The sequence below is a fragment of the Dendropsophus ebraccatus genome, chromosome 6, assembly GCF_027789765.1.
Source record: "Dendropsophus ebraccatus isolate aDenEbr1 chromosome 6, aDenEbr1.pat, whole genome shotgun sequence".
Classification (NCBI taxonomy): domain Eukaryota; kingdom Metazoa; phylum Chordata; class Amphibia; order Anura; family Hylidae; genus Dendropsophus; species Dendropsophus ebraccatus.
Genome location: NC_091459.1, coordinates 56,164,183 through 56,181,831, shown reverse-complemented (window position 1 = coordinate 56,181,831; position 17,649 = coordinate 56,164,183). Strand labels below are relative to the sequence as shown.

Sequence of the window (17,649 nt, the reverse complement as noted above, 5' to 3'; positions counted from 1 at the left end):
GAATATTTACATGAGAAACCATGTGCCTTGCACCTATGCATGCACTCATTCCTTCCTTTGTGCACCACCGGCTTTGTAGAGCGCCTATGCTACGAAATAACTTATATTATAATAATACTTTTTTATCAGTTTCTGTAGTGTAGACACTGTGCAGAGCTGACACTGCACAAAGGAAGATTTGGAAAACTTCCCTGGCAAATGAAAACATTAAGAAGTTGTGTAATAAATGAGAATGACACAGAAGCTTCCTGACGCAGCAGAAGATAAGCGGTGAAGGGTTAATATCGCAGACAGTATATGCCCTTGTTACTTAGCCAACTTGATCATCAACAATAAATCAGTATCCATATGTCAGGCAGTGTTTGTGACTCTGGGGGGATGGGCACCTATGTGGCTCCCACCTCCCGGATGAAGGGCAGTAAATGTGTATGTAAGAGGTGGATCCTGGTGACTTGTGACTCTGATTTTGTTTACAGAGCACAGACGCCTCATGCCAGAAATACTGCAGAGAAGCCAAGCTGAAACTTAGCAAGAAGCAAACACCGCAGAGCCACATGCTGTATATATGTATTATGTTTGTTTAAAGATGGTCTGTGTAGAATACCGACCACCTGCTATCAGCTGCCACAACGTTTGCAGGAAGCGTACACACAATATAACCAAGTTACAATAATCTCCCATTTCTTGTCAGGCCTATATATACAGACATGGGCAGTATACGCTGCTGGACTCCGGTTAAATATTAACACATCCTAGAATGCATTTTTTTGTTAACCTGCAGATAGATATAACCTTCAGTGGACTGAGCCCAGCTACTGACATGAACAAACAGAAATGGCATCTACACCACCAGACCTGTTTGCAGCCGTTACTTTTCATGTGCATCCTAATAGATGCATGAACAGGGTTTTTTATTTAAATATTATCAAAATATTTACATTTAAAGGTTTAAACTTCAATAAATAAATACATAAATAAATATGCAAACAGTTAGTTAGATTTTATAGTCTATAGTTTTTGTAGTTATTTTAACAGAATACACAAAACGTTAGTGGTTCCTTACGATCACTTGTACACTCTAGCCTATGAACATTCGTAATTACCTACAAACAATGTGTACATACACCGAAAGATTTGCGAAACATTATTGTATCTTTATCACAGGCATGTCCAAACTTTTTTCGAAGAGTGCCAAATTTGATGAAGTGAACATGTGCGAGGGCCGACCATTTTACATGCTACATGCTATATGATTTAAAACACAGGCAGATAATAGCAAGCTGGATACCTGGGGGGCCGTAAAAGTTCGGAACGCGGGCCGCAAATGGCCCTCCGGCCGGACTTTGGACATGCCTGCTTTATCAGCTCAAAAGATGCAATTAATGACACACGGAAAGATTATGACTTGATTGCAAGCAATTTAACAATAATCTTTCCGTGTAATAGGGCCCTTACCAGGCTTCAGTGTCCTCCTGGCTTCTGCCAGCTCACCGCAGCCACCGCTGGCAAGTCTGAAGCCATCTGGGGAGCCTGGAGAAGTAATAACTTTATTATTTTCTAGATACACATAAAGGGCTGCACGGACATCACTAACAAGATAGATAGATATAGCCCTTTCTAAGAATTGTATTACTGAGCAACTGCTCAACCAGGACATACAGACATGAAATATAAAAAAAATAACTCATAGACAAATGGATTATTTGTGGTTTCAAAACCGGGGCAGACAAGTAATCAATAGTTGAGAGAATTTCAAGCACGCTAAGGTTTGTTCAGACGACATAGTTCGCTAGACTCTAGTAGTCAGTGCTTACATCGTTTTTTTTTTACTCGATGTCAGAGTACCCATTTTGTGGGAAACGAGGGTAAGAAAACGCTCAATTCCCCAAGGTCTCCTGTAGTAACACTTATCTAGTGCTCTACCAATCTCTGCACACCCGTTCTTCAGCAATGATGTTTCCTCATACTGTATCTGTGATTGGCCGCAGTGGTCGCTGCCAGAGGCAGATTGTATAGAGACTGGCAGTTGTTTCCTTTTTTCCTTTGTACAATTCCTGAATCTTTACCTGAATCTGTACATTGTTCTGTGAATCCACAGGTAATCCACATTGTTGGTGTCATTGTGTACACACCCTTTCCTAGCCTATGGAGAGCCTTATAAAGAAGCTTTTTGTAATGCATAAGCTAATAGCTTAGCTGGTGTAGGACAGTGTTCCCCAACCCATGGATCTCCAGCAGTTGCATAACTCAGTTTCATACAACCCAGCCAAAGAAAATTGGGGCGTGATGGGAGTTGTAGTTCTCCAACTGCTGAAGGGCCACAGGTTGGGGAACAGTGGTTTATGGGTATAGGACAATGTGAGCTCATATTGGGGGAGATTTATTAAACTGGTGTAAAGTAGAATTGTCTTAGTTGCCCCTAGCAACCAATCAGATTCCAATTTTCTTTCCTCACAGATTGTTTGAAAAATGATTGGTTGAATCTGATTGGTTGCTATGGGCAACTAAGACAATTCTGCTTTACATCAGTTTGATAAATCTCCCCCAATGTGGTTATTTCTGTGTAATTCATAGTATAGGGTTTGTTTGTCATACACTACTCAGAAGTCACCCACAGACTTCAATACTAGGGTAGAGCATGCTGAGACATTCTTCCCATAATAATGGCTGGTTGTAATGGAAGCTATCATAGCAGTATGAACAGAACCTTGGGGTGTGATAGCATGGGCTAAAAATACTCTGGGGGAAAAAAAAAAAAACCCTTAAAATCGATGGAATTTTGTTGTGCTGTTTGCGGTGCTGATTTTTTATTTTTAATGCGGTTTTGCAGCTTTTCTTTTGTGTTTTTGGCTGCTTTTTTGCAGTTTTTCTGTTATTTTCTCTTTTTAGTGTAAATTACTCTAGGTGTTTTTAGATCAGTATATGTCATGTGATTCTGTGTCTTCTATTGAAGAATTGGGGAAAAAAACTTAAAAAAATGCCTATATGCATATAGACCCCTTATAAAGGTCTAAGGGAAAAACATCCCGACAAAATGTTATAGCAAAATAATGTCATGTGGGTATTGCATTTCATCTTTCCATATTAACTCAGCTACCATCTGGCCGCAGCGTTTTTTATAAAAAGAAAAAAAATAACAGGCCAATTTTGGTGTTTTTGGCTTCCTCATTACAATAAGATTTTGTCTGCTTTTTTCTTTTTTTTGCTAGATGTGCTTTTTGCCTGTATAAACAGGCTGTATTCAGAAACAGTGTTTGGCTATGTTCCCACACAGTATTTTTGCTCAGTATTTTGCAACCAAAACCAGGAGTGGATTGAAAACACAGGCTATGTCCACACACTGTAAGAAATTTAGCGGATGGATGTCATCTAATGGCAAATAATTACCGTTATGTCAAAACAACGGCCACTATTTCAAAATAACTGTAATTATTTGCAGTAAAATGACGACTATACACTCAATTTTAACAATATGTGGACATAGCCTTTCTGTGTTTTCAATCCACTTCTGGTTTTGGTTGCAAAATACTGAGCACCCTTAGCCTTATGGTACTTTTACACGGTGCGATAATTCGCCCGATCGCATGATTAACGATTTTGAATGAACAATGTTTTTTTTATAACGATCAGCGTTTAGACGGAACAATACATCGTACCGAAAATTCGCTATGCGATCGTTTTGCGATCGCTTAAGCCTATCTCACACATAGGGGAAATCGTTAAAAGAATGTTTACACTGAACGATCTGCGAATTTTGCGAACGATCAACGATGATTTAAGAACATGTTGAAAGATCAAAATGAACGCTTTCTCACTTGTCGTTTACACGTACGATTATCGTTCGAATTCGACCGTTATCGTGCAAAAACGAACGATAATCGTCCCGTGTAAAAGGACCATTAAGCTGCATTGTTTGTTGTTGTTGGCAGCTTTTTTTATGATTACAGCGAAAACTAGAAAACACTGTGGCTGAATGGTATTGTACACTGTATTGTATCACACAGTATATTATATACATATAGTATCACAGAAAGTATATTATAAACATTGCATTGTATCACATGAAGTATATTGTATACATATTTTATCACATAATGTATATAGTGTTGTATCCCATAAAGTATGTCGTACACATTGTATCATATAAAGTATATAGTATACATATTATACCTCATTACGTGTGTGTATGTGTGTGTATGTATGTGTGTGTGTATATATATATATATATATATATTATATTTGTATCACATATAGTATCACATGCAGTATATCATCTAAAAACTATCACATAATGTGTGTGATATATATATATATATATATATATATATATATATATATATATATATATATATATATATATATATATATATTACAGTATTGTATGACATAATGTCTAGTCTATACATATTGTATCACATGAAGTATATCGTCTGCATAATGTATATGACATGAAGTCCCTGGCTGCTGGCTGTATGTGTGCCGGCAGCCCGGTAGCTTTGTGGCCCGATCACTGCTCACCCTGCTGTCCCCGTACAGAGAGGAGGGAATAAAGCCCCCTAGCGGCGGGCGGCGGCGGCGCAGCTCCCACGTGTCCCCGGGAGAGGAGGCAGCATCAGGGCTGCTGGATCGGCTCCAGCTCCGGCTGTGCTTGTCCTTGCTCCAGGTTTTCCTTGTGCTGCCTGGCTGCTCGGCTCTCTTCCCCCCCCCCCCCCTCTTGCTCCTCCCTTCTGCAATCCTATATTAACAAGCTGGGAAGAAGAAGCACAGTTCATTGTTGGCCGGTCCCGATGCCTCTCGCCGAGGAGTGAGGGGAGAAGCTTCAGCTCGGCACAGGATCACATTACAGGGTGACACAAAGGGGATCTGCTGCTGACCGTGCTATATGCTGGGATCCAGCCCCTGATCCTCTCCAGCAGCAGCAGCAGCACTTCAGGATCACTGGCAGGGGTAAGTGCTGGCTGCCTGGGCTCATTGTCTGGCTGCTATGGAGGTGGCAGGCAGATGGCAGTGCCCTGATAAATAATTCACTCCATGGTAAAAGTTGCTTGATGGCTCAGGTTACCTATTGTCTGGCTGCACAGATCTCTCCTTGGCATTATGTGAATGAGGAAAGTTGAGCTGGTGATGGTTTATTTAAGCTTTACTATCAGCAAGTTGTGAGAGTGGGCAGTGTGCTGGCTGGAATGGGTCTGAGATGGTGGCAGGGAGGCTGGCGGGGAGGCAGGCATGCTGCTGCTGCTGCTGATCCACTTCTTGTCCTGGAGATTGTCATGGCCCCTGTAAATGAACACATCAGGCTGCAGCCCCTCAGCATATGGGCATGACTTGCTAATGATGTCGTACCTTTGTTTGCATTGTTGTGAGCCCCTGCCTGCCTGCTTTCCTCCTCCTCATCCCCTGCTGTAGGAAGTTCAATATTTATAGAATCTATCTGTCATGGTGGCTGCAAGGGGATCTCTGCTCATTTCACCGTGGGGACGGCTCTGACTTTACTGATCGCCCACTTACGTGCGTAACCTTTAATGATTAGAAATGAGATTATTGCAAGAAGCCCTTTGTGTTGCTGTAAAGTGGCGGAGATGTGTGGTGTGCCCATGCCTTTGTCACTCCTGTGTCAAGGGGTTTGCAGTCCTACTGTTAATGTCATGTTGGGCAATGATTTTCCAGCGATTGAGTGAATTGATAGGTAATGTATACATGTTATCAGCAGCGGAGTGCATAATGCAGGAAATGAGCTCCGATCAGCAAGGGCTTGTAGACAAATGGGAATGTACGCGGTATATAGAGTGATGTCTGAGCAGTTCTGCAGATGGTGACACTTGCTCTGTGTTTTAATTCATCATTGCCTAGATAAGCGCAGAGATCAGATGCCTTAGATTCTGGGTGTCAGGAGTTCTTATTTGCCAGACAGCCTCTTATGTTTACCTGCTCTCTTCCTAGGTGTGCAATGGCAGACCATATAATGGCAATGAATCATGGTCGGTTTCCAGATGGAACCAATGGGCTTCACCACCACCCTGCTCATCGGATGGCAATGGGTCAATTTCCGAATCCTCATCATCAGCAGCAGCAACAGCAACAACAACTTGCGTTTAATAGCCTGATGGGAGAGCACATGCACTACAGCACGGGGAATATGAACTCTAATAATGGCATCAGGCACGCCATGGTTGCCGGGAATGTAAATGGTGGGCATCCGAATGGCAGTATGGCAGCATCGGCAGCAAGGTTTAACAATTCACAGTTCATGGGACCCCACGTTACAAATCAAGGAGCTCAGCTGACGGCCAGTATGCAGCTCCAGAAGCTCAACAACCAATATTTTACACATCATCCTTACCAACACAACCACTATATGCCGGACTTGCATCCTGCAAATCATCAGATTAATGGGACAAACCAGCATTTCAGAGACTGCAATCCAAAGCACAGCACTGGCATGCCTCCGTCAGTGAGCCACGTCCCTGCAGCAATGCTGCCTCCTAGTGTTATAGACACTGACTTCATAGACGAGGAAGTTCTAATGTCCTTGGTGATAGAAATGGGTTTGGATCGTATTAAAGAACTACCGGAGCTATGGCTGGGACAGAATGAATTTGACTTCATGACAGACTTTGTTTGCAAACAGCAGCCGAACAGAGTGAGCTGTTAGGCCTGGAATGAAAACTATCAAAAAAATAATAATAATAATTAAAAAAAAAACAAAAAAACTTTGAACATTCCTCCTTGGACACCGAATCTTGCTTCCAGAGTCCACTATTAATCTGTACAGAATATATTATATTTTTTTCCCCCTTTTTATTCCTGACTCCCTCCCCGTCTGCCTTGTTAATTGAGCCACTATTTCTGCTAATAGGGTGTTTCAGCAGATTTATTTGTCTCCTGTCTCAAGTCGTCCATGTACGCTGTTTTGACAGAAGTCCATTTCACTTTGTTTCTTTGGACTGCATCAACATCAGAGAGAATTGTTGGTTGCATGAACCTTGACAGCAGGCCTACCGCTGCACTAATGCTGCCATCTTGCTTCAGTTAATCTATGCATTGCTGTGCACCATTTTATTTCTTTAATTTCTTTTTGTTGTTGTTTTAACTGGAATTTTTAACAAATATGGGCCACGCCTTGCTGGATCAGGAGAAGTCCTACTGTTATTTAATTCTTTTTTTTGTTTTGTTCCCCCTGTGTTACTTGTGTTTCACCCATGTACATACGACAATAAGGGTGGAATGTAATCAGTGTAAAACATTTCACAAATGCTTTTTTTTTTTTTCTCTCTTTTCCCCTCCGAAAAAATGTTTGACACTGTGCTAATATAGTTAATTTAGTTCATGGAAAAATACTACTGTGTTGAAAGCTTTTTAGGAAATTTTGACAGTATTTTTGTATAAAACCCTTTTTTTGAGAAAATACTTGTTAATTTATTCTATTTTAATTTGCCAATGTCAATAAAGAGCTGCAACGTGCACTATTCTACTTTGGTGTAACTTTTTATTTAATATTGGGTTACGTTTTCAGGGGTTTTCTCTTTATTATGAAATTTGGCAATAAAATAGTTTCAACAAAGTAATAGGGAAAAACTTGCCTATAGAAAGGCTTCCTATGGGATGGAGAATTTTGAGCCCCTTTGTCATGAAATAACTTTGGTGTAAGTCTGTGTTCTAGTTTGCTAATGTCCTTGATGTCTGAAGGGAGGCATTGTTTACACGTGCTTCCTGCAGTCTGCACGGAACAGACATGTCTAATCGATCCTAAATAAGCAATGCCTGTTATTTGATTCCACATTTTGATGGGGAAAACTAAGGCCTTATTGGTCTGTCAGTATTTTTAGTCAAAACCAGAAGTGAAATTTGGCACAGAGATTATAATGAAACAGATTCACACCTTTTTCTGTTTTGTACCCGATTCTTTGCAGACCAAATATTGCATATGACCCTAGCCTTAAAGGAGAAAAAAATCTTTCAAAACAACTGGTGTCAGAAAGATATATAGATTTGTAATTCACTTATATTAAAAAATGTCAAGGCTTCCAGTACTTATTAGATGCTGTATGCCATGAAGGAAGTGGTGTATTCTTTCCAGTCTGACACAGTGCTCTCTACTGCCACCTCTATCCATGTCAGGAATTGTCCAGAGCAGTAGTAAAACCCCATAGAAAATCTCTCCTGCTCTGGACAGCTCCTGAACAGAGGTGGCAGCAGAGAGCAGTGTGTCAGACTGGAGAGAAAATACCACTTCCTGCAGGACATACAGCAGCTGAGAAGTACTGAAAGGCTGGAGATTTTTAAGTGGAAGTAATTTACAAATCTATATAACTTTCTGACACCAGTTGATTTGAAAAGAAATTTCAATGGAGTACCCCTTAAAGCATTCAGGTCCCTTGCCTCTGTGCCTTGCTGATAAGTACATAACTCAATAATAAAGGCAGCCATTTCTTTTCAGACCAGGGAGGATGTATGAAACGGAAGGCTATAGGAAAGGTAATCTATAGCCTGGCTATGTATAGCTAAAGTGAGTTGCAATTCAGACAAATTAGGGGTAATTACAGGTTATGTAATACTGGGATATGATTTGCTATTCTGCAATAAAGCTATTCATGTTGAAAGTTTTCCCATTCAGATTACTTAAATGTTACCATGACACGTGTGCAAAACTTGTTAAACGAGTATCTGGTTCTACGTGTTGTGGTGTTGTATTGTGTGTATGCGTTCTAGCTGATGGAGGCATTTCATGTTTAATAACTTTAAGGAATGTAAAGTATGCACAGCAGGTTGGTGGTGATACGCAGGACAGGGCTGCAGAGGAAATGCCTGTGCACTATGTATTACAGTAGTCATCGACCCAGAGGTGCCATGCAGAAGCCTCTTCTGGACATGTGCCGCCTGTACAAGTGTTTTTGTCTTACTGATAGCTACTGCTTAAGTATGTGAGAAGGAATGCACACCAGGTCTATGTATAAGCTATGGAATGTGTCTGGTATGGACACATTGACCCAGGTTTATCAATCAGACACATGCTGAGGAACGGAAGCTGAGCTGTGATTGGTTGTTATCTGTCTGAGACAGCAATGTGTCTGATTTGTCTCTGATTGATAAATCTGGATCATGAGTAGAAACAAAGCCTTGTAGACTATATCCTCAGAACATGTAATACCAATGGTCGACTTATATGCATGATGGAAGTCCTAACTGCAGTTCATTCTTTCTACCTCATAGATCGATATAATGACATCTAATGTTCACTAATATAGGAATCACTAGGCCTCACTACTCTCCAACAGATGGCAGGACCTAAGAACTGCCAACTAATCTAGATGAGCAGAGAATGGAGAAATCATAAACCCTAACCAGTCTCGGTGGATTCTCACACTAAGTTGTCTGCTTCTTGTAACTTGTCTTGTAACTACAGATTATCGAGAATCTTTACTGAAGAAAGGAAACAAAACTACACATATATATATATATATATATATATATATATATATATATATATATATATATATATTTATATATATATATATATATATATATACATTTTTTTTTAATTGGGTGAAGCTGAAAAGACTTATTTTTATGAAGTGGCTTTACCATCAATATGGCAGCACATTCATTCTTTCCTTGTTTGTTATGGTTATTAGGGGGCAAAGTCATAGCATTAGTATTATGACCCCTTTTTAAATGTTAGTTGTTAATTTGAGCTCTAAGCTTGTGGCGTAAAAGGAAAACTTGCTGTAAGACAGTAATCTAAAGTTTTTTTTTTTTTTAATAGTGTATAGAATATTTATATAAACAAGTATATAATTATGTGTTCCCACACATCTATCTCTCTCTGCACATTTCCTGTTCTGTACAGATCACTTGTTAGTAGTGCTCTCATTACCAACACAAAAAGGATCACAATGAAAGGTAACTCCTCAGTTTCTTAGCTGAAAGCTGATCTAGTGTTCACCATATGGTGATTGTCACAGCTCACCCCCCTCACTGTACAGTGACCCCTGTAGAGGTCACAGAGCATGCTCACAACACTTATCCATAGAAGTCCTTTCTAGATTCCTATAGTCCATGTAACTGCTGTAAAGAATCTGTAAATGTGGTGAAAATATTTTCCTTCATCGTAAAGAAGCTAAAAATCTAGCATCAGAATGTAAAGATAAAAGACTATGTATGAATACAATATCAGCTGATACATGTCCTTATGAAGGGTTTTTATGGTGTAATGTGTACAAAGCATTAGGTCTTTCATGATTTGGGCAGGACAGGTCTTTGGTTTACCCACAGCTGGCAGAGATCATCAGAATGAGGAATTGGAACACGTACTGTAATGAGTTGCTTAACTTTTCTCTACATGTGCATAACCGGAAACCCCCTCATGTTTCTTCAGTGTACAGTAGTTACTTTTAGCTGGAAAAATGTGTGGGATTTTGTTCCTCATCTCGTATATCTTAAGTGTTATTTGCATTGTTTATTAGGTTGGTGACACAGCCCTCATTTGGATGCAGACTAAAACTAGCTGGTTTTTTTTTTTTTTTTCGTCTAGCAGAGGGAACTTAAAGTATTTCATGTCATCAAACTGTCTTAGGGGAATACACAAAAGCTGAGGGAAACAAAGTGGACATTGCTGATAGCAACCGATTCCGTTTTAACTGTCATTTGACATCTGGATGGAAACTGAAAGCTTCTGACATATTCATGTGGGCAGCAGCAATTTTCATTTGCACTAGATATAAATGACAACCATCCCCCATGGTTTTCATAGAATAACCGATGAAACATAGGAACCGAATACTGAAGGCAGAAATGGGACATGTATTCTATGTTCTGCGATTACTCTTGTGCTCTATTTCTATCTGATAGTGGAATTAACCTTTTTGAATATTACATTTGTGAATGTTGTTTGAACCCTCTCTATATATTTATATTCTTGACATCACAGCTATCCCTTGTTTCCTTCAGGCCATACATACTAAGGCCACAGTCACACATTTAGTAGTTTTTTAGGACTGTGCATAATGTCTGCAATCATCCGCAAACTGCAGAAAGAAAATATGTCCATAATGCACCCATATTGCATTTGTAATCTGCATTTTGTTGCAAATTAGGGAAAGGCAATTGTTAAATAAAGTGAGAATGTTTTAAAATGATTACTCATCCGTATTTTGTACGGATTTATGGAACCTTACATCTGTAACAATTCCAGATCCACAAAAATTACGGACACTGTCAGTTGTATTGGATAACCTGTGCCACAATTACAGTCCTCTCTAGAGCTTGTAGATTGAGGAATCATAAGTATCGATGGACCCAATATTTATCTGTAGTTGCGCATCTGCAATAGCTGACAAAACTGTGGAGCGTCTAAATGTAGCCCAAGTTCCTTATCCTTCTGATTTTCTTTGGATATCCCAGCATTGTATGTGTAGGACTCTTTGTCCTCAGTCAACTGTAATATATTTTTGTGAGATTTATCCCCTGTAACTAAGATGTTTTTGTATGGTTAGCAAGCTAATCTCCATTTTTGTTTTGAACTGAAGTTTTATCTACCTCCTGTTTGTGGAGTTGATGCATTTCCTGTGTATTGCAATGGATGAGGAATTAGTGACTTTCCATCATTCTAGTAATAGATTCTTGGTGGAATTAATTAAAAAAATGGTCAGCAATCCTGAATACCTAAGATGGAAATGAAGACCTTTTCCATGTACGTCCCAGACTTGGAATGTTCCCTTACCTCTTAAGAAGTTGCTCCATTCTAGAGATCCTTTGTCAGAACAGACCTGGGGATTGATCTAGACAATTTATTTACTAAAGGAATGTCTTGAAAAGATTGTTGTTGTTTATTTTACACTCGGACCAATGAGTAGGTGTATATTAGGTTTGAGGTAACACAACTGTAATTAAAGGTTGTAGATCAAATCATAATATATATTTTGCTCCTCTATATACAGTCTACCATAAGATGATAAAACATATATTAATAATCAATTTTGTGTTTATTGAAATTAGAAACATATTGCCATTGTTTGTAAACATGCACCTGAGACTTGACAGTATCTATCCTTTAAAATTTTTAAAGACCTCAATATAGTAACCGATATCGGCCAGGGATTACTATCTGTGATCTCTGCAGTCTTAAAAAGGTCAGCTTGGTCACCTAGTCACAAGAGCTTTTGGTCATGTATTGCTGATCTGCTACCAGCAGCCCCCTAGATAGATCATGGCGAGAATGTCACTGTTAGGCATGATATAGAGTAGGCAATTAAGATTATTCATCTTAACCATGGCAAAGATTCTATTTAAATGGGAATTCACATCCCAGACATGTATACTTATCATCAATAACAAATAAAACGTATTATTTTGCAGGTCCCCATTGTGCTATTAGAACAGCTCTGACCTATTTAGGCACGAGATCTCTGAAGGTGTCCTGTAGCAGCTGGCACCAGGATGTTAGCAGCAGATCCCTTAAAGAGTATCTGTTATGATTGGTGTTCAGTTGCTCCTGCTGCTGGAAGTTTGGGTGTCCATGGATACGACCATTCCAGGTTGGTTCCATGCATGAGCCCTACTGGATCAGAATGGGGCTTTACTTTGGGATTTAAAAGCTGATGTTCGGCTTCGTATGAACCTTAATGAAGCCTGCTTTGCTCATCTCTAATCATGACCGGTACATTTTAAAGGCAATCTATCAGGTCCGTACCAGGTACAGAGCTGCAGACAAAAGCAGATAGGTTTTAGGGAAATAAAACATATAATGCTTTTGTCTTTGCTAATGGCCATTTGCAAGTTTTACAATTGCATTTTTCCTCAGAAGCTGAAGTGTCACAATGAATTAAGCCTTAATGAATTGGACTTGTTTTTCTAGCACATTCCAAGAATTAAGCATTTTACTGTGTATGTTAGATGGCAACATTCATACGGATTTTTTTTTAACTTCTCTAGTCTTTGTAAAATTTTTATTACACTATTACAGATAAGTATCCCACACATTCATGCAAATATCCAATTCTTATAGAGTTTCAAACCCACAACCTTGCCCCCCCCCCTCCACCCCCGCCCGCCTCCTGCCCTAATGAAAACAAACAAAAAAGCCAGCTAGCCTTCATAACATTTTGTAATATTTTGCCATTCTTCTTTACTAGGTGCCATGGGGGAGAGCCGCCTTCTAGCTATTTCTGGTGTAAAAAAAGGAGATGTAATACCTCACTTTTTTCCCCTTATACCTGTGTCTATTCCTGAATTGTCTCCTATAATGGCTACCCTAGGGGAAACCTTTATTCTGCCTTTAACCTTTTTGTTAAAACTTTTTACTTTATCCCCCCAGTATTCCTTGATAACATTACACTGGTTCATATGGAGTTTTATATAACAGCTTATATGTTACCTGTTGGCTAATATAAACCAACATATAGTATTTGCCTAAAACTATTATGAATATTACTGACAAAAGAGACTGTGTTCCTTTTAAACTCCATGGTGCATTGTTTGCCAGGTAACAAGGCTTGCTGGTATTTAAATCTCATCTAAGGCGTTGAGAAACACTGAGGTTTTCTAAGGAACAACAAAAAACTATCTGTTTGCTAAACCACATAACTTTACAGGAAATAGTTTGCTCTTCTTGAGTGTATTGTATGATCCCATTGTGCATTGTAAAACAATTACCCTTTTCTCTGTGAAATGCCCAGAATGCTTAGCGAAGATTTTCAGATCCTCTTCAAACATTGACGAGTTTAACTCAACTGGCACTGCAGGGGTTAATCCAGCTGATGCAAGATCTAAAGCGTAAAACCTTTAATACATTTATAAGCTTAATGCAAACACTGCAAATTCGGTAACAAAGGAAGAGAAATGACTTGTGCCAGCTCCTTGAGATAAAATCAGCAGCACAAGCAGATGTGGGAAGGAGGAGACCGGGGAATTAGACCTTATATAAGGAATCACACTTCTCATGTCAAACACAACTTTTATCATTATATGCACAGTTCATATGCTAAAAGGTTTAAGGTTCAGCTTCCAGGATCAATAGAGAACTATTCTTAATTGTGTCTGTTCAGGGTAATAATTGCTTTAATATAGTCAGCGGACGTCTGTCTCCCGAATATGATAAATCAATAAGAAGGAATTCCGTAAGTAAATCAAAAGTGAAATTAACTGTATAGTGTGAAAGGTTAAGACCGATAGCAATAAAAACAGGCCCTTGATGTTATATGCTGCTCACTGTAGTTACAATCAGACATAAAACATCAGGAAAAGTATACTAGAACTGCACAGATTTTTAGTTTTTTTATGTTTATGACTATAGTGCAGTGATTGTGAAAACTACGATGTGTGAACAATGATTTAGGCCGAGTTCACACCTGCATTCAGTAAATGAACCAATAAGCACAAACTATAAGGGTGGGTTCACACTACGGAATAGGGGCAGATAATTTGCTGCGAATTTCGTCGCCCCTGCGCGCATCTCTGCCTGTGCCATAGACTGCATTTTGTGCACAGGAGGATTCCCTCATTCGCCGAAAGAATTGACGTGTCAATTCTTTCAGCGGATGGCGGAATTTGCCCGACCATAGAATGGAGTCTATGGCATGGGTAGAGATGCAAGTGGGGGCGAGCAACGGAATTCACGGCAGATTATCCGCCCCTATTCTGTAGTGTGAACCCACCATCGTAGTAAAAATATTCACTTTTTTTGGACAGACAGAAAAATTGTGCATGAACAAATTTTATGTCTATCCAAAAAAAACTGATCTGATGAAAATTGAGCTCTATAAAAAAGCATTTAAATTTATGAATAGAATGATGGATCTTACAGGATCTGTTTCTCTGTTATCAAAAGTGAAAATGGAAACAGAATTGTGGCAGAGGGTAAAACTCTGGTGTGAACCTGGCCTTACTGAGCTTTGGAGAATGTTATAATGGCAGAGCGTATTCAGTATAAGGCTGGGTTCACACTACGTATATTTCAGTCAGTATTGTGGTCCTCATATTGCATCCAAAACCAGGAGTGGATTAAAAACACAGAAAGGCTCTGTTCACACAATGGTGAAATTAAGTGGATGGCCGCCATATAACAGTAAATAACTGCCATTATTTCAATATAACAGCTGTTGTTTTAAAATAACAGCAAATATTTGCCATTAAATGGCGGCCATCCACTCAATTTCAACATTGTGTGAACAGATCCTTTCTGTGTTTTTAATCCACTCCTGGTTTTGGTTGCAATATGAGGACCACAATACTGACTGAAATATACGTAGTGTGAACCCAGCCTAATGGTGTATGTTCATACAGAACAGACTTGCAACATTGTGCAAATATCCCATATAATCCAAATGGAGGTTATAAACATAAATAAAAACAGGGCTATTCAAATGTGTGGGATGGATATTCAGTTGCAGAGGAAACTGCCATGTGTAAACATACCCTAATTAGATGCCATTATCTCAGGACCCTAAGGTCACCTTCACACTTGGGTATTTTGGGCAATTTTGTAAACCAAAACCAGAAGTGGAACATGCAGTAAACAGAGAAAAACTATCATGAAAAGAGTTGCATCTCTTCTGTGTTTTAGAACCACTGGCTTTGGTTTCCAAATTTTGATACAAAATACCGACTGAAATGCTGTCATGTTAAAGTGATCGATGGCTGGTGTTGAATACTGCAGTAAGTATGGAAGTAAAAGTCCTCCTTATTCTCCAGTAATCATCATATATATGGCTGACCACACACCTTATCGTAGCAGGTATATACAGTGCCTTGCCAAAATGTTTACCACCTTGGCGTTTTTCTGATTTTGTTTCCTTCCAACCTGGAAGTTAAAATGGATCTTTGGGGTTATGTACTAATTGATTTGCATAACAGACCAACCACTTTGAAGGCGCGACTAGTGTAAATACTTTTCACGGATACAAGCAAATCTTTAACAGAAATCTTTATTGTGCCTTACTAGTCACCCCCTGAAAGTCAATGCTTTTTGGATCTACTTTTTCCTACATTTATCTATTGGCTGTGTCTCTATTAGCTTAGCACACCTAGTCAATGTGAATATTCCCATATATCCATTGCTCTTCCAAAGTTTGTGTACAGCAATCATCAAATCAGGCCCCAGATTTTTAAAATACAACTCCAGTGACTATACAAAAAAAAGCGACCAACACTTTTTTTTACACTTACCCTCACTCCTAGGTCCATCTTCGTTTAAATTTCCCGCTGATTGCGGGTTTAGCTCCTGTCAGCCTTTGGCACTTCCTTCTTTGGCTGGCAGCGCCAGATGACTGACAGCTTGCTCAGCAAATCGGAGCTGAACAAGCTGTGAGTCATGTGACAATGTAGCAGAGGGGGTGAAGAAGTTATTAACACAAGTTGTTGCCGGTCGTGGTCTACAGGCATTAGGTACGTATGCATTATAATACTTCCGGGGGGTCAATTTAAAACACATTACAAATTTATATAACTTTGTAATGTGTTTTAATTGCCTTGAGAAAAAATAATCAGAGTTGTGTTTTCATGGGATTGAGGCACAGGCTTTGACTAGTGTATTCGAAGACATGTTTCCTCTTTGATGGATATTCAGGTCTAAGCTAATATAATTATACTTGTAGGAATCGCCAAGCTAAATATTTTTGCAAATACATTTATTTATCAAACTTGTCTGCTTCTCCTGATATGCTGTTCTTTACCTCCCATTATTGACAGCTCATTGTATAGGAAACCAACCACCACTCTGCTCGCAATACATTCAGTGTTGGGGATGGGGATTTAGATAAGACTGATGTACAGATACCCCTATATATCTTGATACATCGACATTATAGCCATATGTACCACAGCCAGACCACTGCTTCTAGAGCAGAGTGGTGGTCGGTAACCTAGACAACAACCTGTAAACAATGGTAGGAAAGAGCAGCATATCAGGAGAAGGACACAAGTTTCCTAAATAAATGTATCTGCACAAATATTTAACTTGATGAGACCTACAAGTTTAACTATATTGGTTCAGGCAAGTGTATAGTTTTCCTATGGGTAGGGAGCTCATTCTTCTCTATCCCTGATTACCAGTCCTGCTTTTCCTCTCCCTGTCCATGTAATATAGAGTTTGTCTCAGCTTTTAGTTTCTCTGACAGTAGAGCTCAGAGGCAGGAGGGTCTGATCTGCTTGTTCCACCAAGTTGCTCAGAGGTAGGAAAACACATCTGCTTTTCTCACATTGTGGCCAGAGCCCCTCACCCCACCCAGCCCAGGACTGCCCTGTTTTGTTTCTTTGCCTGCCTAAGCAAATAGCTCACTCCATGCTGTTTTGCCCTGCACACCAACTTGCTGTTTAACAGAGATTGGGCTAAGCTTAGTCCCCTTACTAGCAAGATCTTGCAGTGTTGTGTGTTAACCCTTTACTGCCTTCAACCTTGCCTGGTACGTTACACAGGTGTAATACAAGGTATATTGCAGCATATAGCACATACCATTGCTATATTATCCACAATCAAGACCTTTAAAAGACACCTGAAAACCCCTCGCGGGCAGGGTCCTCTATCCCTATGTACCGTATTATGTAATGTGTTTTGATCTTGTAATGTTTCTGTTTTTTAACCCTCTATCGCTTGTACAACACTCTGGAATCAGAGGGCACTTTATAAATTAATAACAATAATAAAAAATAAAAAAA

The 17,649-nt window shown here is 39.4% G+C and overlaps 1 protein-coding gene across 1 annotated transcript; it reads left to right on the top strand.

Annotated features, from left to right (window-relative positions):
* The first annotated feature begins 4,733 nt into the window (after positions 1 to 4,733).
* Positions 4,734 to 7,471, top strand: CITED2 (Cbp/p300 interacting transactivator with Glu/Asp rich carboxy-terminal domain 2). The gene is made up of 2 exons (XM_069975028.1): positions 4,734 to 4,947; positions 5,941 to 7,471. Exon 2 carries the CDS (start codon positions 5,948 to 5,950, stop codon positions 6,650 to 6,652), a length of 705 nt encoding a protein of 234 aa, XP_069831129.1. The 5' UTR covers positions 4,734 to 4,947; positions 5,941 to 5,947; the 3' UTR covers positions 6,653 to 7,471.
* Positions 7,472 to 17,649: the final 10,178 nt, after the last annotated feature.